This window comes from Pan troglodytes, chromosome 20, assembly GCF_028858775.2.
Source record: "Pan troglodytes isolate AG18354 chromosome 20, NHGRI_mPanTro3-v2.0_pri, whole genome shotgun sequence".
NCBI classification, from domain to species: Eukaryota; Metazoa; Chordata; class Mammalia; order Primates; family Hominidae; genus Pan; species Pan troglodytes.
Window position 1 is genome coordinate 15,970,221 of NC_072418.2, and position 27,700 is coordinate 15,997,920.

At 49.9% G+C, this 27,700-nt stretch overlaps 1 protein-coding gene across 9 annotated transcripts in view; it reads right to left on the reverse strand.

The window, feature by feature from the left end:
• Positions 1-27,700, reverse strand: part of CACNA1A (calcium voltage-gated channel subunit alpha1 A) — a 418,584-nt gene that overhangs the window by 68,608 nt on the left and 322,276 nt on the right. For all 9 annotated transcript variants that reach the window (XM_054673094.2, XM_054673090.2, XM_054673092.2 and 6 more), the window contains 7 exons: positions 25,164-25,270; positions 23,160-23,969; positions 11,116-11,579; positions 9,681-9,819; positions 7,877-8,006; positions 1,710-1,769; positions 490-596 (listed from right to left, as the gene is read on the reverse strand). In XM_054673094.2, the coding sequence (XP_054529069.1) occupies positions 490-596; positions 1,710-1,769; positions 7,877-8,006; positions 9,681-9,819; positions 11,116-11,579; positions 23,160-23,969; positions 25,164-25,270 (1,817 nt within the window). The remainder of the gene's footprint in view (positions 1-489; positions 597-1,709; positions 1,770-7,876; positions 8,007-9,680; positions 9,820-11,115; positions 11,580-23,159; positions 23,970-25,163; positions 25,271-27,700) is intronic.

A 27,700-nucleotide genomic window follows, 5' to 3' on the forward strand; every position in this document is an offset into this window, starting at 1 on the left:
TCCTAGGACTGCCAGGAGAAGTGAAAGACACACAAAGGGAGTCACCAGGTCTACAACTACGGGGCCTTCAGGCATAGGGAGGGGGTCAGAATTCTCATGCACATTCATTTCCTGATTGTCTCTTTAGGGACTTTCCAAAGAGACAGCGGTTTGGGCGGCGCTTGTGGAGTAGTAGGGGGATGAGATGTTCCGGCGAGGCTAGTCTACAGGAAGCTGCACAGCAAGCGGCCAGTGATGTGGCTGAGGCCCGTTGCTGTGTGAGGAGGTAGAAGGTTGGCAGGAGGGGGGGTCCCTTCTCCTTCTTCCTCCATGGACATCATGCAAAAAGCCAATCGAAGCTCTTCCTGGTGGCATGCTGATATCTCCCACATCCCCGGAGCCCACACACCCCATCCCTAGACCCTGAGAACATGTCCTATAATCCGATGTGTGGCCCAGGCTGGGGGTTGGGGGAAAAGAGGCAAGAGGAACCCTTGCGAGGAGACTTACGTGAAGGCAAAGGCTACCAGGGCCCCACTGACCACTATGAAGTCGAGAATATTCCAGAGGTCACGGAAGTAGGCACCCTGATGCAGGACGAGCCCCAGGTCAATCATCTGTCGGGGAGAAGAGAGGGTGCTCAGAACCCCCACCTGATCCCCACCCTGGGGTGCTGCCACCCACTCTCTAGCCTCTCGGGGAGAGGCAGGGAAGCCAATGAGGCCACCTCATCTTGCAGGGATGGGCAGTGGCCAGAGGACTCCAGGGAGGAGTGGGGAGCCCCTGCCCCATGAGGCGGCCCCCCTTTGCCTGATGGAAGCCAGCTCTGGCTTGCCGGCTCTTAGATCCAAACTTTGGGATCCTCTTTGATGCCTCTTTGTCCCAAATCCCTCATTGGTGGCTCTATCAGCAAAACTCACTGGCTCTATTTCCAGAACCTTCCAAGAATCTGTCCACTTCTCACCTCTTCTTTGGTCACCAGCCTGATCCTGTCCCCGTCATCGCCCATGGGGACCAGTGTGATCACCTGCTCACAGGTCCTCTGGCTTCCCACAGATGCCAAAGGGCACCTATGAACACCTGGATCAAGTCCCTCCTCTGCTCAGAACCCTCTATGGCCCTCACCTCACTCAAAGTAAGAGCCGAAGAGCCCTCTCTGTGATCCCCGGCACAAGGTGCCCCCTCACCTCCCCACTCATCTCTCTGTCCTTCGTTTCCCCGCTGTTCTCTCACTCCGCCCAGCCACACCAGCTTCCTTGCTGCTCTTCAAACACACCAGGCATTTCTAATCCTCTGGGAGACTCATCCTCTCACGGGGGGCATTTTTGGAGGCTCAGGATCTCCTGGAATCCCAGCTCTTTTTTTTTTTTTTTTTTTTGACAGAGTCTCGCTGTGTCACCCAGGCTGGAATGCAGTGGCACGATCTCGGCTCACTGCAGCCTCCACATCGGCTCATTGCAGCCTAGGGTTCAAGTGATTCTCCTGCCTCAGCCTCCCGAGTAGCTGGGATTACAGGCATGTGCCACCATGCCCGGCTAATTTTTGTATTTTTAGTAGAGATGGGGTTTCACCATGTTGGCCAGGCTGGCCTCAAACTCCTGATCTCAAGTGATCTGCCTGCCTCAGCCTCCCAAAGTGCTGGGATTACAGGCATGATCCACTGTGCCCAGCCCTGCACTTGCTTAAAAAAAAAAAATTACCGTGTGTTCTCACTTATAATCTGCACTCACCTTGATCACCATCTCAAAGGTAAAGACGCCTGTAAAAACGTAGTCAAAATATCGCAGCACCTGTAAGGGATAAAAGCAAGAGAGCAGTGGATCACTGGCCTGTTCCAGCAGAGCCCCGGTAAAACTAACAATCGCCTACTGGGGAGCAGAGTTTCTACCCAGAAGAGGAAACACAGCTGCTATATACAGTTGCGCAGGGCGTGCACTGCACAAAGGCCCCTCCCATCTCTTTTCATACTGCAGATTTGTATGTTGTGAATGAAATTGTCCAGCAGATGGCAGCAAATCCTAACAAAAAAATCACTGTACTAGGCCAGTTCGCTAACCCACGGGAAGGGTACCTTTTAAAATTTGCCCCAAGCCCTATAGTGGATTAGAAGCGGCCCCAGAGAAGTTCAGGGTTGACTGTATCCTTCTTGGTGATGGATCTAATCCCCCAGTACCCTTGCTTTCCTGGGCATCCTGGGCGAGAAATAGTTGCTATGTGGTTTTTTTAAACACTGGGGCCAACCTCCTGCCACGGCATCTCTTCCTGCTTCAAGGCCAGGCCCCTGCCAGGGTAGGTTGATTCTTCCTGTGCCCCTCCCCAGACCTGATGTTTCTGCCTGGACGAGCAATGTCCTCTGGCCCAGCCCCTGTCCAGGACACACCATAGCACACCTCTGGTGTCACCCAGGCCTGAAGATGAGGGTGCGCTGGCACAGTGTCTGGCTGGTGCTAGACAGGGGGTGGACACCGGCTGGGCACGGTGGCTCAAGCCTGTAATCCCAGCACTTTGGGAGGCTGAGGCAGGCAGATCACTTGAGGTCAGGAGTTCGAGACCAGCCTAACCAAATGGCAAAACCCCGTGTCTACTAATAATATAAAAAATTAGCTGGGCATGGTGGCGTGTGCCTGTAATTCCAGCTACTTGGGAGGCCAAGGCGTGACAGTCACTTGAACGTGGGAGGCGGAGGTTGCAGTGAGCCGAGATCGTGCCACTGCACTCCAGCCTGGGAGACAGAGACTGTCTTAAAAAAAAAAAAAAAATCAGATCCACCCGGAAGCTGCAAGGGCCGAGCATTACTGAACATGGCCACCAGAGGGCGCTGTGAACACCAAAGAAGTCAGGCACATCCTCTGCTTACAATCCTCCGTGGCTCCCACCTCATTCAGGGATAAAAGTCAAAGTCCTCCCTGAGGCCCTCAAGCCCCTGCACGATCTGACCATTCAGCTCCCTGCCCTCACTTCCTCTCATTCTCTCCCTTGCTCACTTCCTTTTGTTCCCCAAGATGCTTCCACCTCAGGGCCTTTGCACAGGCTGTTCTGTCTCTCTGGAATGCTTTTCCCCACATCCCATTTGATTCCCTCTTTCTCCTCCTTTATGACTTAGCTCAAATAACACTTTCCCAGTGAGGACTCCCCTGACCGGCTGTTTAAATTCCATCTCCTGGTGCTTGAGATCCTCTTTACGAAGTCTCTCTTTCCCTCTGCCCACCACACCCTCGGCCACTTATCACTCCCTGAACATTTGTTGTAGTTACTGATAATCTCATTGTCCATCTCCCCCACCCAAATGTCAGCCCCACAAGGACAGGGATGTCTGTCTGTCACCATGGCGTCTCCAGCTTATAATACAGGGTCAGGAATACAGTAGGTGCTCAAGAAATGTTTGTTGAATGAATGCATAAACAGTTGGGGCTGTACTGGGTCCTGGAGGAGCTGGGCTCTGTGATCTGTGTGGTTATAACTTATATTCCTGTTATATGTGGTGCTTGAAGAGGAATCAGAGACCAGAGTGCCTGGGGTCAGGGTGAGGTGACTTCCTGGAGGGAGGGGCTGGTGCAAGGGGATTGGCTTGAAAGACCTGGGTGGGCAGAGGGGATGGTGGTGGGAGAGTATTTCAGGTGCACGAGGCAGTGGGCACAGCCTGGTCAAAGGCCTGGTGGTCTGTGGGCTCTGGGAGTGCAGGGACCATCTCATACCCTGTCAATCCTCCCTGGCTCGCTCAGTACCTGGCACATAGTAGTTGCTTATCAAATACTTACTAAAGGAATGAATGGAAGGAAAGAAGGAAGAGAGGGAGCTGGGAAAGGGCAGGCCATGGGGGTCAGGTGAATCTAATTCTGGAGCTCTTAATAAGGTGTGCAAGAGGAAATCAAAAGACCAATAAATTAGGTTCAAGTATTCCTAATACTTAGATCTTTTTCATCTATTTGCAAATGTTATTTCCTGTGGCTCAGTCTAATCCAAAAAAGTGCTTGATCTCATTCATTACAGGGAAATGCCAAGCACAACCCCAATAAAATCTCACTCCACACCCAGCAGATCGGCCAAATGAAACAGTCGACAGTACCAAGTGTTGACAAGGATGTGGAAGAACAGGAGTTCCCATGAGCTACTGGTGCAAGGGCCACTGCGTTCATTTATTTTTAATTTTTTTTTTGAGATGGTGTCTCGCTCTGTCACCCAGGCTGGAGTGCAGTGGCACAATCTTGGCTCACTGGAACCTCTGCCTCCCGGGTTCAAGCGATTCTTCTGCCTCAGCCTCCAAGTATCTGGGATTACAGGCGCATGCCACCACGCCCGGCTAATTTTTGTATTTTTAGTAGAGACCAGGTTTTACCATATTGGCCAGTCTGGTCTCGAACTCCTGACCTCACGTGATCTACCCACCTTGGCCTCCCAAAGTGCTGGGATTACAGGTGTGAGCCCGGCCCACTGTGCCCGGCCCACTGTGTTTATTTTTATTTATTTATATATATTTTTGAGACAGGATCTCGCTCTGTCACCAAGGCTAGAGTGCAGTGACGCCATCTTGGCTCACTGCAACCTCCACCTCCTGGGTTCAAGCGATTCTTGTGCTTCAGCCTCCCGAGTAGCTGGGATTACAGTTGTGTGTTACCACGCCCAGATAATTTTTGTATTTTTGGTAGAGACGGGGTTTCACCATGTTGGCCAGGCTGGTCTCAAACTCCTGACCTCAGGTGATCCACCCGCCTTGGCCTCCCAAAGGGTCACTGTGTTTATTGTCCAGTAAACATTCAAGCTGCATTTACTGAGGCCAACCACTTGCAAATTATATGCTCTAGAAACTTCGCTTTTGGTTTATACCCTGGAGGAATTCTTATTTATTGAGACAGGGTCTCGCTCTGTCACCCAGGTTGGAGTGCAGTGGTATGAACATGGATCACTACAGCCTTGACCTTCCAGACCCAAGTGATCCTCCCACCTCAGCCTCCCAAGTGGCTGGGACCACAGGTGCGCACCACCACGCTCGGTTAATTAAAAAAAAATTTTTTTTTCTTTTTTTTGGTAGAGGTGGGGGTCTCACTATGTTGCCCAAGCTGGCCTTGAACTCCTGGCCTCAAGCATTGCTCCCATCTTGGCCTCTCGAAGTGCTGGGATTATAGGCGTGAGCCACTGCATCTGGCCTCCTGGAGAAATTACTGTCCAGGTGACTCAGGAAACATGTTGAGGGGTGTGGCATGGGGACAGTATTCACACTTAGAAACAACCCAAACATCTGTCAACAGGGGATGGATAACACATCCCATGCCACACAGTAAATCTCAAAACAGCATCATAAAGAACGCCCATTGACCGGGCGTGGTGGCTCACGCCTGTAATCCCAGCACTTTGGGAGGCCAAGGCGGGCGGATCACTTGAGGTCAGGAGTTTGAGACCAGCCTGGCCAACATGGTGAAACCCCGTCTCTACTAAAAATACAAAAATTAGCCGGGTGTGGTGGCACCTGCCTGTAGTCCCAGCTGCTCTGGAGGCTGAGGCAGGAGAATCGCTTAAACCCGGGAGGCGAGGTTGCAGTGAGCCAAGATTGCACCACTGCACTCCAGCCTGGGTGACAGAGCAAGACTCCATCTCAAAAAAAAAAAAAAAAAAAAAAGAATGCCCATCAATCCTGCAACAGCAACATGTACTCATTTAATGCGAAGCATAGAAGTGTCTCATTTATTGAATGTTACAGAAGAGCAAACATAAATTCAGTTTTTAAGAATTGGCCAGTGTGGTGGCTCATGCCTGTAATTCCAGAGCTCTGGGAATCTGAGGAGGGAGGATTGCTTGAGGTCAAGAGTTCGAGACCAGCCTGGCAACATAGCAAGGCCCGTTTCTACAAGAATTTAAAAATTAGCTGGGTGTGGTGGTGCATGCCTGTGGTCCTAGCTACCTGGGGGGCTGAGGTGGGAGGATCACTTGAGCCCGGGACGTTGAGGCTGCAGTGAGCCATGATCACGTTATTGCACCCCAACCTGGGCGACAGAGAGAGACATTGTCTCTTAAAAAAAAACAAAAACAAAACAGCCTGTGCAGGTGGGAAAAAGAGAGAAGCCAAAAACGCTCATTCCAGAAGCTGGGGTCGTGGTTACCGGTAAGGCAGGGTTTCTCAAGCTGGGCTCTGTGGACATTTGGGTCTGGATCATTCTCTAGAGTGGGGGCCGTCCTGTGCATCGGCGGGTGCTGAGCAGCATCCCTGGCCTCCACCCACCAGATGCCAGGAGCACCTCCCCCCTCCTGTCGTGACAACCAAAAATGTCTGCAGACAGTGTCCCCAGCAGCTCTAGAGGGAAAGAAGGCGGTGGGGGTGGGGGATCGAGGAGGCACATGCCGCGTGGGGCGTTTTTGTTCTATTTCTTGCCCTGGATGGTGGTTACGTGGTGTGAACGTTATGGGGCCACAGTGTTCTTGCAGAGAAGTTTCGACTGCGAGATGGACGAGGGAGGGGGCCGGGGAGCTGAACGCTCTTTGCAAACAGTCCCTGGGGCCTGGTCTGAGCACTGCCTAGATTCCCTTCAGCCCTGGGAGCTGCCGTGCCCCCTGGATCACCCATGCCTGTGCCCTCCCTGCCGAAGGCAACGCCTTCTTCAGCATCCTCGCGTCAGCAGGGGGTTTGTGGACCCCTCCAGGGACACCTCCTCCCCACGCCTGGCTCCTGGAGGCCTCTGGGGGAAACCAGGCTGCGGGAAGCAACTAAGCGGACTGTGAGGAGGCTGGGCACTGGCTCTAGCTTCCTCCAGGAGCTGCGTTCTAATTATTTCCTTCCATCTCCCCCATCAGGTCCCCAGGGGGGCCTGCCAGGCCTGGGAAGGAAGGGAAAGTGCATGGTAAGCTGTGGGCAGGCTTGAGGGATGGGGCTCGCCAGCTTTGCCTGGGTCCTAACCTACTTAGCCAGGGCAGCAGAGCCTTGGACCAGCAGAAAACACACTTTTTTGGCTCTGGGTTGGGAGGGAAGGGTTGGGGGAGGGAGCTGGGGAGGGAAACAGGAGCCACCAGTCCACCCTCTACCAGGCCCTGGGGTCAAGCCTCTGCCCGCAGCCCATGACTGAGGCAAGCCCTTGCCTGTTGGTGCCTCGGTTTCCCCATCTCAACCACAAGCATGCACTCATTCCTGCTTGTCAGGACTCAAAGGGGCTATGCACACCCATCCGTAGCATACAGTGGGTGATTAGTAGATGCAGACAGTTGGGGGAAGCAGTGAGAGCTTTGGGGGATGCAGAGTTGGAATTCTGCTGTGTGACCCTGGACAGGCCACTTAGCACTCTCTCATTCCCCTGAGCCTCAGTTTTCCCATCTGTCAAATGGGGATGCCTGGGCGGGGGGTTGGGGGGGCGCATTGTGAGGATTAAACGAGATACTGCATGCTGAGTTTCTTCCTGGGACACAGCAAGTGCTCAATTAACAGGGGTTGTCAAGAGACCCACCATCCGCAAAGGGGCTTGCTTTCATAAAAACCAAAAGCTTAGGCTGTGTTTCTGAGCCAAATAGTTGTTTCTTTCAAAGCTTCGTGTACAAAGGGAAATGTCTACTGCGGAGGGGACCACCTCTGAGCACCGCCCCTGCCCCAGTAACCCCCCTATTCCATGTAGAGAATGTGCAACATCCATATCCTGCTAGTCTCACGCCTCCATTAGAGAATCCAGCAATTTTCAGCCCCAGTCACTCTGGGCCACCTCCACCCCACCAGGCTCACAGAGAAACTGCCTCAAGGAATGTCTTGCTCCCAAGAGCATCCCCAAGGAATCAGAGCTTCCCCTCTCAACCAGCAGCCATAAGGGCTATGCCTAGGGGTGACCCCAACATCCCACCCTACCTATGAGCATTTTGGATGCAGGAGAAAGTGGCCTGAGGCAGAGCAGCCAGGCTAGGAAGGGGTGTGCTCTGTGGGACTCACGTTGTTCCGAGGTGCGTTGGGCTGCACAGGGTCCTCGGCGGCCAGGGCGATGCTGCTCATGGCAATGACCATGAGGATGCACATCTCAAAGTAGCGCAGGTTCAGGATGTAATGGCACAGGCGGCGAAGGCTGTTGGAGACAGATGGGCGTGCAGAGGTCCACTCAGACCACAGGCTCACAAACCCTTTTCTTCCATAATCTCATGTTACCTACCACTACTGAGATCTCCAACCCCCAAGGCCTCCTACACAACAAACTATTAAACTCCTCCAGGTGGGGGCCCTCTGTGGGTCCTGGAACCCCAAGAAGGCAGAGGGGACCTCGGTGAGAGAAGACATTCACATGCCCTGTTTAGCAAAGTTCCTATCACTCCCAAACGACCCTCTTGAAGTATCTTGATCCCCAAGCTAGGTTGAAGAAATACGGTCCTTAATTCTGTAGGAGATAAAAAGGCTTTTCGATATTAAATGTCCCAGGGCCAAACAATATTGTGAATCTATGGGTTAAGTAGATTTCTTTCTTTCTTTTTAAAAATTAGCTGTGTGACCTTGGGCAAGTTACTTGTCCCCTCTGTGCCTTGGTGCCCTCATCTGTAAAATAGCCATAATACTAGTGCTTACTTCACAAAATCATGAGACCCAAGAGTTAATTTATGCCTGGCTCATGATAGGGGCTCCAAAAAGTTAGTTATTGAAATTATGAATTGCAGGCCTTATCAGAGCCTTGAATGTGCCAATGGGATGTGCCAGTTAACCTCTTAATAAGTGGAGCCAATAATAAATAGTTCATAAGGTTGTGTGAATGGCAGCAGAGCTGAGTGGTTAAGAACAAGGAGGCTAGAGCCAGTGTCTGGGCTCAAACTCCAGCTCTCCCACTGGCTTGCTGTGTGACCTTGGGCAGGTGAATTCACGTCTCTGGACCTCAGTTTTTTCATCTGTCAAATGGAGCTAAGCATAGTAACAACCTCAGAGAAATTAAAAAAAATTTTAAGGCACTCAGAACAGTGCCTGGCACTGAGTAAATACCACATAAGTGCTTCCTTAGTAAAATCGATAAGTCAACTAAATAAAAAAGTACTTTAAAGGTACTTTTATTTATTACTACCCAGGGTGAGTTGCCAAGAGGCAGATTATAGAAAGCAGCTTCTCCCCCATCTTATCTGACATGATCCTTCATTGTCAAGAAGCATTTTGAGCGGTCAGGCTTTCAAGAAATATCCCTGGGAGACATTCAATTCTAAAACAACCTCCGAGCCACTACGACATTCATGGGATAAATTTCTCCCCTAAATAATCTATCCATTTCAAAGACGCCCAAGACAGAAGGCCATGGAACTCAGACACTATCCGCCCAGAATCTAAACCCTTACAGAGTCTAGGTTAGAAACAGAGTTCAGGTCCCAGGGCTGCCATGTGCAGTTGTTCAGGCTGTGTACTGCACAAGGCAGCCATTTCTAAGGGGGTGCCTCTTACATCACAGTGAAGATTTGTTTATTTATGACAAATTTATTTATTTGTTGTTTAGGACAAATTTATTTGCTTATTTATGACAAATTTGTTTATTTCTTGTCATAAATAACAATGATTTTCTAGTGGATGGCAGGACAGGGGTCTCTTCCAACAAAGTATATTGTGACAAATCATCTTACTTGACTTACGGAAGGAGCATCCGTTTTCAACTTGTTCAAAGGTATCCCTGGACTCATGGTGGTCAACACTCACTCATTGCCCTCTATCTGGCCTGACTTCCGCCACCCTGGTGGGAGCCCCAGGCCCCCCTGCCCTTGCTGGGGGCCATACTCACGGGTTGGTCGTGGACAGGATGAACATGGAGCTATAGGGAGGCATTGGCTTAGGGCCGTCTTCCCCACGGTCGTCTTCCTCCTCCTCCTTCTTCTCTTCCTCTTTTTTTGGCAGTGGGTCTGGGTTGGCGTTTTTGTTCACTGTTGGGACAAGAACCAACACAGGGCTCCCTCCACAATTTCCCACAAGTCTCTGGGAACTCCTGTGTACTCCCAGGGCAGGCAAGAAGCGGCTGACATTTCTAAAGTGCCTGCTGTATATACCAGGCATCTTATGACATCACTGAACCCTTGTATGGCCCTGAGGTTGATATATTCTGATCCCTTGTTTACAGATGAGGAAATTGAGGCACAGAGAAGTAAAGTGACTTGTCTAAGGTCACACAGCAGGAAGTGGCAGAGCTGGCATTTGGAACCCAGGCGGCCTGGCCCCCGAGAGCCTGCTCTCAACCACTCTATAGCCTTGAGTGCGGTGGGGCCCTCATGGGATATTAACACAGACCTGCCCCTATCCTTGTTGGACCTTCACACCCTCACTTGCAGGCAGGTAGGGAGAGTGCCAAGAGACCCACTGAACAGATAGAAATACTGAGACCTCCCATAAACTGCATGGCATGCCCCCATTAGCACCCCTCTCTTGACTCAGGGGGAGGAGCCATCAGCCTCTGGAGCTTCCATTCTGCAGCCCAGCTTGCTTATGTGCCCACGGGCAGGCTGAGCCTCTCTGAGCCTCAGTCCCTACATCTATAAAATGGGCACAGTGACAAGACCTTAGGATCTTAGGTCTCAGGACCACGGAAAGCCTTTATCCAGCAAACTCATGAAAATCTCTCACATAGAACTGACACTAGATGAACTTAAGACATAATCCACTCAGCAGTTCACCATTTTTTTTTTTTTTTTTTTTTTTTGAGACAGTCTCGCTTTGTCACCCAGGCTGCAGTGCAGAGGTGCCATCTTGGCTCACTCTACCTTAGCCTCCTGAAGTGCTGGGATTACAGGCATGAGCCAGTACATCTGGCCCCATTTTTAATGTGGCGACTAGAGAGTTTAAACTGACATTTGCATGTGGCCTGTGTTACATTTCTTTTGGACAGTGCTGGGCCGAGAGAATCAATCATCTGACCCCCTCAAGCTTCCACCAGAGGACCCTATTGCTCCTCAAATGGGGTGGCTTCCTGGCTCCCCTTGGGAAGGAAGGACGTAGAAGATATTGCTAACCCAACTGAACAGAACCCCGTGCCAGGCACTGTGCACAAATTATCTCACTGAACGCTCCACAGCCCTGTGGGGTAGGAAACTACGCCTATGCCCATTTTCCAGGGGAGGAGACTGAGGCCAGAGAGATGGGGTCACAGTCCAGGGTCACTCAGCAGAGCCTCTGGCTCCAGGGACGCCAGGTCCCCTGCCCAGTGATGTGAGAGCAGAGGGTCTCACCTTGTACGACGGTGTGGTTGAGGGGGGGTGGGCAGGCTGGGGGGATGTCCACTGTGGTGTGGTCGGGTTTCCTGGCAGTCTTAGCTGAATTGGTCTGGGTGCCGCTGGGGTTGGTGACGATAAGGCTATTCTCGGGGGTCTTGGGGGGGCCGGGATTGGATGGGTTCCCCGGGTTGTTGGGCGTCCGGCGGCTGGCGGCATTCTGGGGGTTGGTGGCCATGGCAGGGATGGCCGGCGTGGGGCCGGGGTCGGTGCTGTTTCCCATCTTGGCTGGGCTCTGGGGCAGGCCGGCGTGGCCAAGGCTGCCGTGGGGAGCGGCCGACTCCGCGGTGGCCAGCTTGTTGTTCTTCATGTTGTCAATATCCTCTGCCAGGGGTGGGTCTTGGCGGCCCAGGTCCTGCTGGATTGGCCGGGTGGTTGACAGGTTGGGGCCCGACACAGGGACCCCGGAGCCCTGGTTCTCTCTGAGGAAGGCAAGTGAATGAAAAAGAACCAACAACTGATTTAGGATAAAAGGCAACAGTTCAGGATCCTAGCTAAGATTCCATCTTTCAAGAGTACAATTTGGGCTGGGTGCAGTGGCTCACGCCTGTAATCCCAGCACTTTGGGAAGCGGAGGCAGGAGGATTGCTTAAGGCCAGGAGTTCAAGACCAGCTTGGGCAACATAGTGAGACCCTATTTCTACAAAAAATGTGTAAATTGACGGGCGTGGCGCTGTGTGCCTGTAGTTCTAGCTACTTGGGAGGCCGAAGTGGGAGGATTGCTTGAGCCTGGGAGGTTGAGGCTGCAGTGAGCTGTGATCGCCCCACTGCACTCCAGTCTGGGTGACAGAGTGAGACCCTGTCACCAAAAAAACAAAAAAGAAAAGGAAAGGGTACAGTTTGGTCATGGAGAAGTCGTGTCCCAGATCCCTGCAGCGCCTGGAATTGAGAGGGGCCTGTTCAATTCTTGGTCAGAGGTCAAGACCTTCACGTGCCCATGGACAGGTTTCCACAACTCCCCATCATCTTATTTCTTTTCCTTCTTTCTTTCTTTTTTCTCGCTCTGTCATACAGTGGCGTGATCTCAGCTCACTGCAACCTCTGGCTCCCAGGTTCAAGCGATTCTCTTGCCTCAGCCTCCTGAGTAGCTGGGATTACAGGTGCCTACCACTACGACCGGCTAATTTTTTGTATTTCAGTAGAGATGGGGTTTCACCATTTTGGCCAGGCTGGTCTCGAATTCCTGACCTCAAGTGATCCACCCACCTCAGCCTCCCGAAGTGCTGAGATTACAGGTGTGAGCCACTGCACCTGGCCTTTTTTTTTTTTTTTTTCAGACAGGGTCTTACTCTGTTGCCCAGGCTGGAGAGCAGTGGCAGGATCATAGCTTACTGCAGCCTTGAACTTCTGGGCTCCAGTGATCCTCCCATCTCAGCCTCCAGGTAGCTGAGGCTACAGGCTCACGCCACCATGTCTGGCTAATTTTAAAATTTTTTGTAGAGACTGGCATCTCACTATGTTGCCCAGGCTGGTCTCAAACTCCTGGCCTCAAGTGATTCTTCCTCCTCGGCCTCCTAAAATGTTGGGATTACAGGCATAAACCACAATGCCCAGCTTGTTTTTAACTTTCTTATTCTTAGCTGAGTTTTCACTGCCTAGTAGAGGGCCTCTCACACAGTCAGTGTTGGGTAACTTACTGTCAAATGATAAATGAATACCCCCATTTTCTTTTTCTTTCTTTCTTTTTCTTTTTTTTTTTTTTTAACTGAGACAGAGCCTCACTCTGTTGCCCAGGCTGGAGTGCAGTGGCGGGATCTTGGCTCACTGCAACCTCTGCCTCGTGGATTCAAGTGATCCTCGTGCCTCAGCCTCCCAAATAGCTGGGATTACCAGCGTGCACCACAATACCCAGCTAGTTTTTCTATTTTCAGTAGAGACAGGGCTTCGCCATGTTGCCCAGGCTGCTTGAACTCGTGGCCTACAGTGATCCACCCACCTCAGCCTCCCAAAGTGCTGGGATTATAGGCCTCCCTAAGTGCTGGATATATAGAGCCGCCGTGCCTGGCCAGAATGTCCCCATTATCCAGATGAGGATACTGAGGCCCCAGGAGAAATCCCACAGCCTCAAACCTCCCATCAACCCCTGCCTCTCCAAGCCATGGACACCTGGGCCCTGCCTCTTGCCATCTACAGGTGGACACAGACTCACTTAGTAGCCCATCTGATGCCTTCTGGACTACAGACCCCTGGACAACACAGCCCTGGTTTCCCATAAATCTATCTAGAAAGAATAAATAAATAAATAAGTAATAAATAAAAGGCTGGCTTTCCCCAGAGGGCTTCCCACTGGCTAAACTACCAGCACCATTCTCCTCATTTTATTTTTGCATTTTAACTTGCAAAAACCCACGGTGTTTTTAGTAAGCGGAAGAGAGACAAGCTAATTTATTTTCAGACCAAAGTAGGTAAGTGGGATGCTTCTATGAATACTTCCCGGAAGGAGAAACCGAGGCAGTTCCACTGTTTCTCTGAGACTGCACAGGGGAAACAGACAGGTCCAAGCAACTTTCTGCCTTCTCAGTTTCGTGAGTGGGTCATAGAGGGACATTTCAGAAGACAGGCTGACCTGGGTTTGAATCTCGGCAATGTCTTTTTTTTTTTTTTTTTTGAGACAGGGTCTCACTCTGTCGCCCAGGTTGTAGTGCAGTGGCGCGATCTCAGCTCACTGTAATCGCCACCTCCCAGGCTCAGGCAATCCTCCCACCTCAGCCTTCCCAGTAGCTGGGACTACAGGTGCCTGCCACCACGCCTGGCTAACTTTTTAATTTTTCTTTTTGTAGAGATGAGGTCTCACTATATTGCCTAGGCTGGTCTCAAACTCCTGGGATCAAGCGACCCTCTTGCCTCAGCCTCCCAAAATGCTGGGATTATAGGCATGAGCCACTACACACAGGGAAATCTCAGCAACATCACCAGCTGTGCAACCCTGTGTGATTTGCTTAACCTCTCTGAGCCTTAGTTCCCACATTTTAAAATTTGGGATAACAGGAGTAGAACCTTCCCCATATCCTGGAGACTGAAGCAATGATCCTGGACCTTCTTTACCACATAATCTCCAGTGAGTTACTTAGCCTCAGTTCCTGACCCATAACATGCGGGCCGTAACCTCATTGAGTCTGGCGCTGAGAACTAAGTATGTTAATGAGCTGAGAGTCACCGAGGATTATTCTCAGGCCTTGAAACCTAATGGGATTTGTCTTGCTGGATTTAGCGCTTGCTTAGGACTGGTGACCTCTTTATCCCTTCCAATTTCTCCCTTTTGCAATGGGAACGTCTATCCTATGCCTGTCCCGCTGTTATATTTTGGAAACATACAAAGATCACTTGTTCTGTAGTTTCTATATTATATATATAACATATATATTATATATATTTATCTTATCTTATCTATCTTATTTTTTGAGATGGAGTCTTGCTCTGTCACCCAGGCTGAAGTGTAATGCACGATCTCGGCTCACTGCAACCTCTGCCTCCCAGGTTCAAGTGATTCTCCTGCCTCAGCCTCCAGAGTAGCTGGGACTACAGGCCTGTGCCACCACACCTGGCTAATTTTTTTTTTTTTTTCTGTAGTTTTAGTAGAGACAGGATTTTGCCATGTTGGCCAGGCTAAAACTCCTGGCTTCAAGAAATCCATTGGCCTTGGCCTCCCAAAGTGTTAGGATTACAGGCGTGAGCCACCATTTCTGGCCTAAATGAGGTAAATTCTAAACCAATATTTCCTCAACATCTTGGACAGTCCACAAAGAAATCCCTAATTCTAACCTGCTTGTGATGCTTTTTGAGAAGTTGTGTATCATGAAAACCTGGCTGAGAGTATTTTCTCATCATCTGTAATGTGTGTGTGTGTCTGTGTGTGTATAATAATAATAATTTATTTTTAAGAGACAGGGTCTTGCTCTGTTGCCCAGGCTGAAGTGCAGTGGTATGACCATAGCTCACTGCAACCTTTAACTCCTGGGCTCAAGCGATCCTCCCACCCTGGGTAGCTGGGATTGCAGGTACACACTGCCATGCCTGGTTATTTTTATTAATTTTTGTAGAGACAGGGTCTCACTGTGTTGTTCAGGCTGGTATTGAACTCCTGGGGCTCAAGAGATCCACCTGCCTTGGCCGCCCGAAGTGCTGGGATTACAGGTGTGAGCCACCACGCCTGGCCCTGTGTATGTATATGTGTATATATGTGTATATATATATACACACATATATATACACATTTCAGAGAGTGATATCCCTGCCATAAAGCAGGCCCAGTTAAGTTATAATTTCAAAGAGAACCTAAATCCTTTGGCCACCAGCTCAAGAAGCCATGGAGAAACTCGTGGCGGCATTTTCATAGAGGAATACCATCTACCAAGAGCAGATGGAAAAGGGTCTGCCAATGTGTTTTGTCTTGTTTTTGCTTCCTTGTAGAGCTTCTGTTGGCTCTGTTTGTTGGGAAATTTTAACAAGCTCAGCCTGCAGAGGCCTAATATCAATTTCCGGGAGGTTTCATTTTCAAAGTGTCTCCAAGGAGAACTCAAAAGGGGCAGAAAACTTTGAAGCTGCACCCCTACCCCCTTCTCCCTGGGGATCTGGCATCCTCTGCCTGGAATAGGTGGCCAGTTGCATAACACCTGCTGTGCGTGGCGTTCTTGTGCCAGCTGATCACTTGGGCATCCTTCTGCAGAGGGCTGTGGACACCTTGCCTGGGGCACACTCAGACCCTGAGATCAGATTATGTGGGGGTGATAATAACAGCAGTTCCTGTTTATTGCTTATCTCCTTGTGTCCCCACCCCCTGCCTAAGGACCTCACATATTAACTCATTTAATCCCTGCAACTACCACCATCTCAGATGGGTATAGTGATCAGCCCCATTTCACAGAGGAGGAGACTGAGGTTCAGAGAGGCAAAGTTACCCAGAGTTACCCAGCTGGAAAACTGCTGAGCTGGGCTCTCTGGTGTTCGAAGCTTTAATGGGGCAGCTTGGTACAGTGGCTTACGCCTGTAATCCTAGCACTTTGGGAGGCTGAGGAAGGAAGATCGCTTGAGCCCAGGAGTTTGAGATCAGTCTGGGGAACATAGTGAGACCCCATCTCTTAAAAAAAAAAAAAAAAAAAAAAAAAAAATTAGCTGGGCGTAGTTGCACGAGACTGTTGTTCCAGTTACTTGGGAGGCTGAGGTGGGAAGATCATTTGAGTCCAGGAGTTTGAGGCTACAGTGAGCTATGATTGTGCCACTGCACTCCAGCCTGGGTAACACAGCAAGACTGTTTTTTTAAAAAAAACCAACTTGGGCCCATTGGGGGTACCGTAAGAATTAGAGTGCTAAGTAATTAACCATTCCCTGCCCCCATGCAGGATAAACTGTGGAGCTCAAGAGTCCAGCATCTCTCTTCCTGTTCCTTTTGGGGAGCAGGTTGTCATGGTGACAGATGCAGGTGGAATTAGGATGCGAACAGCAGAGATAAGAATTCTAGAGTGGAGCAGGTCTTGGCAAAAGTTCCCTTTGCAAGCAGATAGGCCTGGGAGGAGGCACTGCCTGGTTGCAAGGGAGGGGCAGAAGCTCTGTCCTCCATAGATTTTTACTGACAGTCTGGGAAAGTTCCACCCTCATTTTGTCCACCCTGCAGGGCCACTGGGCTCGGCCACCTGGTATGGGGGATCTGGGGCCAGCAGCCATTGAATTATATGAAATAGAATGTGCGTCAGTCCACTTTTCACTGGAGTGAGCCACTGAGAGACAGATGAAGGTAGGAATGAGGAGAAGACAAAGTGAATAAAAAGGAAAAAAATATGATCGGCCTGGCAAGGTAGCTCACTCCTGTAATCCCAGCACTTTGGGAGGCTGAGGTGGGAGGATCGCTTGAACCCAGGAGTTGGAGACCAGCCTTGGCAACGTGGCAAAACCCTGTGTCTACAAAAAATACAAAAGATTAGCTAGGCATGGTCGTGCACACCTGTAGTCCCAGCTACTCGGGAGGCTGAGGTGGGAGAATCACCTGAGCTCAGGAAGTCGAGGCTGCAGTGAGCCATGATTGTACCACTGTACTCCGGGGCCTGGATGACAAAGCGAGACCATGTCTCAAAAAAAAAAAAAAAAAAATATCAATACGCTGGAGAATGAAAAACACAGGGTACGTTTGCAAAAAGCCTCAAGGAATGACTGAAGAAGAGGAAAAATGCACAAGGCAGACCTCCAAAGGCCACTGGCTTTGTCACAACAGAGAACGAAAATGTCTTTTTATTATTTTATATTCTCAAATAAAGTTTTATCTTTGCCACTTTTTTTAAAGCAGATGAATGACTGATCTTGGATTTTTTTTCTCTTAAAGTGCATGAATCTTCATGAACTTTTATTTCCAAAGAGCCTTAGAACCTCTTTATCAGCCAAATGAATAATGTCTCTCCCGGCCAGGTTGTTTGATGTGTCTATTAATAATGGAATTAGCAGTACTCTCCTGGTTCAGAATGGGGGTCTGGCCAGCTGAGGCTATGGGGGTGAAAGTGGGGAGATATTTTCTTCCTCTGAAGAAGAGAGGGAGCAGGAACCATCTGTGGGCAAGCTGTGGGCAACCATTTGGGCAAGCTGGGTCCTTATTGCTTTTTATGTTTATTGATGAGAGTATTACTAACAGTATTAGCTGACACTTCCTGAGTGCTTACTATTACTGCTAAAAATAGCATTCATTGAGTACTTAATAATATTCATATTAATAATAGCTAACATGGCCAGGCATGGTGTCTCATGTCTGTAAATCCAGCACTTTGGGAGGCCAAAGTGGGAGAATTTCTTGAGGCCAGGAGTTTGACACCAGCCTGGGCAACATAGTGAGACCCCAAAATGCCACAAACAATTGCTAACATTTATTGAGCTTTTGGTATAAGCCAGGAACCACTCAAAGCATTTTACACGTACTAACTCAGTTAAATCTTTTTTTTTTTTTTTTTTTTTTTTTTGAGATGGAGTCTCGCTGTGTCTCCCAAGCTGGAGTGCAGTGGCGCGATCTCGGCTCACTGCAAGCTCCGCCTCCCGGGTTTTACACCATTCTCCTGCCTCAGCCTCCCGAGTAGCTGGGACTACAGGTGTGCACCACCTACGCCCAGCTAATTTTTTTTTGTTTTGGTATTTTTAGTAGAGATGGGGGTTTCACCATATTAGCCAGGATGGTCTCGAACTCCTGACCTTGTGATCCGCCCACCTCGGCCTCCCAAAGTGCTGGGATTACAGGCATGAGCCACTGTGCCCGGCTCAGTTAAATCTTATACCCTGAGAAGGAGGTAGCTACTATTCTTATCTCCATTTTATAGATGAGGAAATGGAGGCCCAGAGAGGAGGAGTGAAATTCTGAAAGTCACACAGCCTGGAAGTGATAGGGCAGGAATGTGACTGCCTGCCCCAAAGTCCTTGCCTTTCACAATCAGGCTTTGCTGCTCTTGTAGTTTCCAATGTTTACTGTTGTCTTTCAAAAACTCTTCCTGGCATATTGTTAGGGAGAGACATTCTGTCCCTGTCACTCTGCCTCCTTCAATAATAGTAGATCTGTTAATAAGGCTGATAATAACAGTAATATTAGTAATAATAGCAAGAGTAATTAATAATCATTGGTCTTTCTTTTTTTTTTAGACATGAGGTCTTACTCATCTCTAAAATGAGCAATGCCACTGCAATCCAACCTGGGCAACAGAGCAAGACCCTGCCTCAAAAAAAAAAAAAACCCTAAATAAACCAACAAACTAAAGGCACAGATAATTATAGGCAAGATTTTTCACCTGTGTGAGGAGCACTAGAAAGTCATGAAGAGGAAAGGATAATTCTTTTCCATATGAGACTGTCTTGTACATGGTAGGGTATTTAGTATACTGGCCTCCCATTCTCTAAATGCTCAGGCTGGTCTCGAACTCCTGGGCTCAAGCAATCCTTTGCCTCAGCCTCCTGAGTAGCTGGGATTACAGGTGCATACCACTGTACCTGGCCTTTTTTTTTTTTTTGAGACAGAGTCTTGTTCTGTTGCCCAGGCTGGAGTGCAGTGGTGTGATCTCAGCTCACTGTAACCTCTGCCTCGCAGGACAATTCTTGTGCCTCAGCCTCCCGAGTAGCTGGGATTACAGGCGTCCACCACCATGCCTGGCTAATTTTTTGTATTTTTAGTAGAGACAGGGTTTTGCCATGTTGGCCAGGCTGGTTCCGAACCCCTGACCTCAGGTGATCCACCTGCCTCTGCCTCCCAAAGTGCTGGGATTACAGGCGTGAACCATCACACTGGCCTGTACGTGGCTCTTCATTGGTCTTTACTATATAGAGAGTGCTGTGGTAAACACTTTATTCCATCTAAACTCCTGTTTTGACCTCTCATTCCCCTGAGTGACTGACAGCCCCAGAGTCTCATCAATGCACCTTCAATTTCTTTGTCACTTTCTCGTCACTATTCATGTCCTGCAAACTGGCCTCCTTCTGGTCCACCCCAGGGCCTTTGCACATGCTGTTGTTAGACTGAAACACTCTACTCCCTTCTCAGATTGCTCCTCTGGAAACCTGCCCTGAGACCCTGGGAGCAGTTTCTTGGTCGTATTTCTCAGAATGTCTCAGACCACTTCACTTGCAGTTGTGTGACTGAACTCACAGCATGAGCTTAGAATATAGTAGGCACTTAGTAAATACTAACTGAATGAATGCATAAACCCATAGGAGAAGATTGAAGCGAAAGAATGACCTAGAACAATGGTTTTCAGAAAACTGTTGTAGAACTACGTGGAAACCTAATAACATAATGATTGAGGGGCACTGCAGGCACTTAGAGAATGGTAGGCAGTTATACTAAATACCCTACCATGTACATGACAGTCCCATATGGGAAAGACTTATCTTTTCCTCTTCATGACTTTCTGATGTCCCTCAAAGAGGTGAAAAATCTTGCTTGTAATTACCTGTGCTTTTAGTTTGCTTGTTTGTTTGGGTTTTTTTCTTTCTTTCTTTCTTTTTTTTTGAGACAAGGACTTGTTCTGTTGCCCAGGTTGGAATGCAATGGCATAATCATAGCTCACTGTAATCTTGAACTCCTGGGCTCAAGCAATCCTCCTGCTTCAGCCTTCCAAGTAGCTAGAACTATAGGCACCTGCCGCCACACCTGGCTAATTAAAAACAATTCTTTTGTAGAGATAGAGGTCTCCTTATGTTGCCCAGGTTGGTCTCGAACTCCTGGCCTCAAGCGATTCTCCTTCCTCAGCCTCCCAATGCACTGGGATTACAGGTGGGAGCCACTGCACCTGATCCTGTGCTTTTAGTTTAAACCTAACTCTTTTACATAAGAACACAACATATTTTTTGTATGTTTTTAATATACATTGCATTTTCCTGCAATGCAACTATTAAATGGAAGAAAGACTAGACTCTTTTGTATATGGAACTTTGCCAAGAGGTGTTCAACATTGTGGAACATCTTGACACTGCTGGCAACTCCCCTCATGTGGTTTGAATTGTCCACACAACCCAGAGTTAGCCATCATTTGTGCCTGTCACTTCATGGTGATTTTGTGTATGGGTGTACATATCAGAATTACTTCACTATGTCCTCCAGAGTCTCATTACTCAAAATGTGGTCCCTGGACCAGTAGTATCAGCCTCATCTGGGAGCTCGTTGCAAATGCAGAATCTCAGGCTCCACTGAGTCCTTAGCCCTACGGAATTACAATTTGTGTTTTAACAAGATCCCCGGGGATTTACATACACATTAGATTTTGAGAAGTGCTGGCCTAGTTCATATGTCATACAACAGGATCACTTAAACCCATCATTAAAAAAATCAATATTATGCCCTGATGGTAATATAAAAGAGGACTAAGAGCAGGTTAATTTGTAATAGGACAATGTCTACGATGTCTATTTTAATGGGTAAGTTGTTGAGTCCCTATATGCAGAATCACTATAGCATCTGCTAGAAAGTATTACAAAATATCGTTATGAAAAAGAGGATGCTGGTTCTGAATGGATAAGTTGCTGGCCTGGAAGATGCCTCAAAAGCTTTCTAACATTTTTATTTATTTTTAAAAGGTGAGGTCTCACTATGTTGCGCAGGCTGGTCTTGAACTCCGGGGCTCAAGTGGATCCTCCCACCTTGGCCTCCCAAAGTGCTGGGACTACAGGCATGAGCCACCACATCCCGCTGCATCCAAAGCTTTGAAACTCTGCTCTCCCTTTAATTCTTAGGGCCCAAAGTGGCTTTTCTTTTTCTTTATTTTTTATTTTATTTTTTGAGACAAAGCCTTGCTCTGTCGCCCAGGCTGGAGTGCAGGGGTGCAATCATAGCTCATCATAGCCTAGACATCCTGGGCTCCAGTGACCCTCCTGCCTCAGCCTCCCAAGTAGTTGGGACTGCAGGTGCATGCCACCACATCTGTTTAATTTTTTATATTTTATAGAGATGGGGTCTGCCTCTATTGCCCAGACTGGTCTCCAACTCCTGGTATCAAGTGATCCTCCCACCTTGGCCTCCCAACAGAGTGGCTTTTCAAACTTCCAAAGAATAGCATTAGGTAAATAGAGTTGGCTGAAAATGGCCAAAAATGCTCTAAATTTACCGAGCACTTATTATGTGTCAGCTGCTCTTCCAGGCCCTTTGCATACATTACCTCATTCAATCCTGGCAATGACCCAATTAGATCCCACTATTTCCATTGTGTGAGGCCCAGAGATACGAAGTCACTTTCCAAAAGTCACACAGCAAGAACACAGAAGACTATATAATTCTGGACGAGAGTGGGGCTTCTCTTAATAGTTTCCCTGAAATGCTCAAGGCCTCTGGTGCCAGAGAGCCTGGGTTCAAGGACACTGGTTAGAGGAATGACCTTGAGGAGCTCACTCAATCTCTCAGTTTCCCCATCTGTGAAGCCTCTAATCCGAACACTTTGGGAGACTGAGGTGGGATGACTGCTTGAGGCCAGGAGTTGGAGACCAGCCTGGGCAACAGAGCCAGGCCTCATTTCTACTAAAGGTAAAAAAATTAGGCTGGGTGTGGTGGCTCATCCCTGTAGTCCCAGCACTTTAGGGAGGCTAAGGCAGGCGGAATGCTTGAGTTCAGGAGTTTGAGACCAGCCTGGGAAACACAGTGAAACCCTGTCTCTACAAAACACTGTCTCTACAAAAATTAGCCAGGCATGTGGCACGTCTGCGGTCCCAGCTACTTGTGAGGCTGAGGCGGATGGCTTGAGCCTGGGAGGTAGAGGCTGCACTGAGCTATGACTGCCACTGCACTCCAGCCTGGGCAACAAGGTGAGACCCTGTGTCAAAAAAACAAAAACATACAGCATTTTTTTTTTTTTTTTTTGGAGACAGGGTCTTGCTGTGTTGCCCAGGCTGGAGTGTGATGGCACGATCTCAGCTCACTGCAACCTACCTCCACCTCCCAGGTTCAAGTGATTCTCCCGCCTCAGCCTCCTGAGTAGTGGGAATACAGGTGGGCACCACCACTAATTTTTGTATTTTTAGTAGAGGCGGGGTTTCACTATGTTGGCCAGCATGTTCTCCAACTCCTGACCTCAAGTGATCCGCCTGCCTTGGCCTCTCAAAGTGCGGGATTACAGGCATGAGCCACTGCTCCTGGCCAAATACAGCACTTTTTTTTTTTTTTTTGAGACAGAGTCTCACTCTGTCGCCCAGGCTGGAGTGCGGTGGTGTGATCTCGGCTCATTGCAACCTCCGCCCCCCGTTTTCAGGCGATTCTCCTGCCTCAGCCTCCTGAGTAGCTGGGACTACAGGCACCTGCCACCGTGCCCGGCTAATTTTTGTATTTTTATTAGAGGTGGGGTTTCACCATCTTGGCCAGGCTGGTCTTGAACTCCTCACCTCGTGATCCACCCGCCTCGGCCTCCCAAAGTGCTGGGATTACAGGCGTGACCCACTGCGCCTGGCCAAATACAGCATTTTATAATATATTTTTATAAACAAATACACAGCACGTGCTACTTTGGCTGTTGTCATTATTAATGTTACCGTCATTCTGCGGATTCGAGGTCACCTCCACTTACTTCCTCCTCCGATGCCTCCGCTCCTTGTCCTCCCTCCGCGCGTCCCCCTCGTACGTGGCTGGAGCGCCATGCCGGTGCCTCCTCCTGCGCTCGCCCCCGTCGGGGCCCTCGCCCTCGCCCTCGCCGCCCCGGGCCGGCCGGCTGCCCTCGCGGTGCCGCGCCCTCCGCTCCGCCTTGTCCTCCGGACCCTCCTCCCCGGGCCTGCGGTGCGCGCGATGACGTCGGTGCTCCCCGTCCGCGCCCGTGCGCGGGGACCCGCTGCGGCTCTCCCTGCTGCCCCCCTGCCGGTGCACGTGCCTCCGGTGGGGGTCCCCGGCCTTGCCTCGCTCGGCCTCGCCCTCCCAGAACCCGGGTTGCTCCAGGCTGCCCTCCCGGGCGTGGTGGTCCGACTCGCGGCCGTAGGGTCCCTCCCGGCTCAGCTCGGCCTCCTGGCTTCCCGCCCAGGGCCTCCGTGCGTCCAGGCCCGCCGAGCCGCTGGGGTCCCGGGCCCGATCGTGGTAGCGGGCCTGTTTCCTGAGGAAGTCCTCGGCGCGCTGCTGGCCGAGGCGCTGGTCCACGGTGGGCTCGGCCGCCCGGCTCTTGTTGGTGTTGTTGTTGCGGTTCTCCTGCGGGTCCACCACCAGCGGCCGGTCCAAGTGCGTCTTCATGTCTGGCCGCAGGTGCCGCGTGTAGGCAGACTTCCAGCGCTCGTCCGGGTCCATTTCGTTATACAGGGCCTCCCGGCTGGCCAGCAAGTTCTGCTTTCGCATCTCACTGGTCCGCTGCTCCCACACGGACTTGGCTGGCTTTTGATTCTTCTGTTGCTCTTTCCTGCAGTGGCATGGTCACAGGACTTAGAGCATTGCTAGGCACTGTAGCTTGGATGGATGACCCACGCTAACCAACCCACATCTCAGCCTCCCACTCCTGCTCTCCACCCTCTACTCCCCACTGAATGCTAGGAGTCTGTGAGCATCTGAGTCAGGTCCCAGCCTCCTCTGCTCAAGAACCCTCCATGGCTCCCACCTGGCTAGGGGCAAAAGCCCAAGTCCTCCCCCTGACCCAGAAGGCCCTGTGTAATCTGCTTGTCACCTCCTTGCCTTCACCTCCTCACACTTACTATTCGATTCTAGTCACACAGGCCTCCTTCACATCAGGCATGTTCCTGCCTCAGGGCCATTGCCTATGCTGTTCCCTCTGCCTGGGATGCTCTTCCCCAGGCCCCCCAATGGCTCCTCCCTCACCTCCTTCAGGCCATGTAACCTTCTAGGTGAGCAGTCCCCATCCTTTTTGGCACCAGGGGCCAGTTTTGTGGAAGACAGTTTTTCCACAGACCTAGGTGTGGGGGGTGGTTTTGGGATGAAACTGTTTCACCTGAGATCATCAGGCATTCGATTCTTAAAAGGAGCACGCAGCCTAGATCCCTCAGATGCACCGTTCACAATAGTGTTTGCGTTCCTATGAGAATCTAATGCTGCCTGCTGATCTGACGGCAGGTGGAGCTCAGGCGGTAATGCTTGCTTGCTCACTGTTCACCTCCTGCTGTGCAGCCCCGTTCCTAATAGGCCTCGGCCTGGTACCAGTCCACAGCCCAGGGACTGGGGACCCCTATTCTAGGTGATGCCTTCCCTGACAACTTTGTTTAAAATCACAACTCTCTTCACTCCCAGCATTTGCTATTTCCCTCCCCTACTTTCTCTGTAGTTCCATCGCCTTCTAACACAATATATAATTTACTTATTTTTCTAATTTATTGACTCCTTCCCTTGCTAGAACGGCTACACACAGGTGGGATTTTTTTTTCCTCCTTGTTAATGCTGTATCCCCAGAAGTTAGAACAGTGCTGGGTACATAACAGCTGCTAACCAAATATTTATTGAGTGAAAGTGGGTGGAAGGACAAGAAGTGTCTCTTCCTAAAGCTCAGTTCTGTCAAGGACCACCCCCACTGCTTCCCAAATCTGTGCCTGGGATAGTGTGGACGTTGAGGAGCCAGGGTAGCATCCCAGGGATTAGGGGCACTTACACAGCTATAGACATGTTGGCCGCGGACAGAGGACTCACTTCTGCCACCTCCTTGGCTTTCTGTAGGGCAAGTTTCTGGTTGGCTGCTTCTTCTTCCTCTTGCTCGTCCTAAAAGGCACATGGAATCTTTGTTCACAAAACATGAACTAGGCCTTGGGGACTCACTTCTGACCCTGTTGCTGACCAGGGGCAACATTTGAAATATTTCGACCAATCAGAACCAAGGCTCCCCAATTGGAATGGGTACCTGCTATTGGTTAAGTGTATTGCTATCCCCTCTGTGTATAAGTTTGACATCTAACTCATTATGAAGCCTATTTTAACACACAGCCAGATAACAAAAAATAAAAATGTCCCTTCTCTTCCTACAATGAAGACTTTCCTGCAGCCTGTTTTTTTTTCTTTTGTTTGTTTTCAGAGACAGAGTCTCCCTTGGTTGCCCAGCCTGGAGTGCAGTGGCACAATCATAGCTCACTGTAACCTTGAACTCCTGGGCTCAAGCAATCCTCCCACCTCAGCCTCCCAAGCAACTGGGACTACAGGTGCATGCCACTATGCCTGTATATATTTAATTTTTTTTTTTTTTTTGTAGAGACAGGGTCTCACTATGTTGCCCAGGCTGGTCTTGAACTTCTGGCCTCAAATGATCCTCCCATTTCGGCCTCCCAAAGAGTTGGGATTCCAGGCATGTGCCACCATGCCTGGCCCCTGCATCCTGTCTTAATGAGCTGGAAAGCAGTGCAAAGATTTTCCTCTCACTAGGCTTTCTGAGCCATGTGAACTCTCTGAACCAACTTTCAAAAAACACCAACTACCCTCACACACAGAAGAGCCTGGCATCCGATGGCCCCTGCCATGCACTGTCAACAGCCCCCAGAAGGAGAATGAGGAGAGGAATTTATATTCCCAGCCCCCATGACAGGAAGGCGGTGGGGAGAGGAGAGCAGGGCACTTGGGCTACAGCCAACTGCCCAGGGTGCTGCTGCTCACTAGTGGTTAGGTTCAGAGAGGAGGAGAATGGGGGAAGAGGTTTTAAAAATACATACAGAAAAAGACGTTTTTGGACTTTAAATCCTTCTTCAGCCTTCATGCAGGGCCTCATTCGTAAAACAGAAAAGCCAACAAAGAAAAAGCAAAGAAAAGGCAACGAGAAAGAAATGGCCAGAAATGAACCCGCCCATAAGAAAAGTCATGCCATTGCAGGCAGCTCTCCCGCTGTGCTCCGAATCACTGGAACGGGGAGCAACCTTACCACCTTGGAAATGGTCAGATCAGGACACTGTCAGAGACAACATGGAGATGGGATCTGGCTGGCCACCCTGCTCTCATAGGGCCACCCCCACCCCTCCTGGCACCATTCCCAGCATTTTTCAGAGCCAGGTCTCTGGACCATCTGCCTCAGAAACACCTAAAATGCAGATCCTCAGGCTCCCCAAATAATCTATAGAACCAGTGCTGGGCCCTGGAATCTGCATTTCCCACAGGTTCCCAAGTGAGCATAAAACATGCCCAAATTCAAGCAACTGGTACACAGCAGTTAAGAGCACAAGCTGCAGACCCAGACGGCCTGGGTTCAAATCCCAGCTCCACAACTTACTGCTGTGTGGCCTTGGGCAAGTCTCTCAACCTCTCTGTGCGACACATATCTCATCTAAAATTCCAACTCTCCCTGACTTTCCCTACTGAATTTTTCTCTGTTGTGTTTATCACCAACTGACAAGCTACGTATGTTTACAAATTTATCTTGTTTCTTGTCTGTCTCCCCTCTTGAATCCCTGCTCCACGGAGGCAGGGATTTTTGCCTTTTTTTGTTCACTGCTTAATCCCTAAGTCCTAGACCAGGGCCTTGGTCACACAGTAGGTGCTCATTAAGTGCTTACTGAATGATGAAATCTGTAAAATGGGGCTCAGAGAACTTGGCTCCTAAGGTTTCCATAAGGACTGAATAGGATTAAAAACACGTATTAAATGACCAAGAAATGCTTGTAGGATCAATGAAAGAAAGAATGTGGATCTAGAGAGGAATGTCCACACCTCCCAGGAGATAAACAAACTGGCCTTTCTCCCTCCCCTTCTGCTACCCTCCTGCACCAGCCCCTAAGGATGGACTCTTGGAACTTGGATGAGCTCATGGCTGGATCAGCCCTCAGCTCAGCCATGCCAGCCGGCTCCACAGTGGCCAGGCTTGTGGCCGTGTGCTTGGGATGGCAGAGACTTCCGCTTCCCTCCACTGGGAGCTGGGGCCGGGAAACTCTCTCTCCCTCCTGCCAGGGCCGGCAGATGGAGCGTTGGCAACGTCTGCTTGGTTTGGTTCAATTTCACAAACATGTCCTGAACACCTCGAGGCACTGGAGGTGGGGCTGCAATGCTGAGGGAGACCCCAGGGCTGAGAGGAAGACCCTGTACCTGTTACATGTCATCTTAACTTAATAGGGTCCTTGGGGAGAGGCTTAGGCTGGACGGAGGCTAGCTCTTAACATGCTGCGTTTGGCTAAGGGGAGGCTCCAGCGGGAAGCCAGAGGAAGAGAGAAGGTGGGG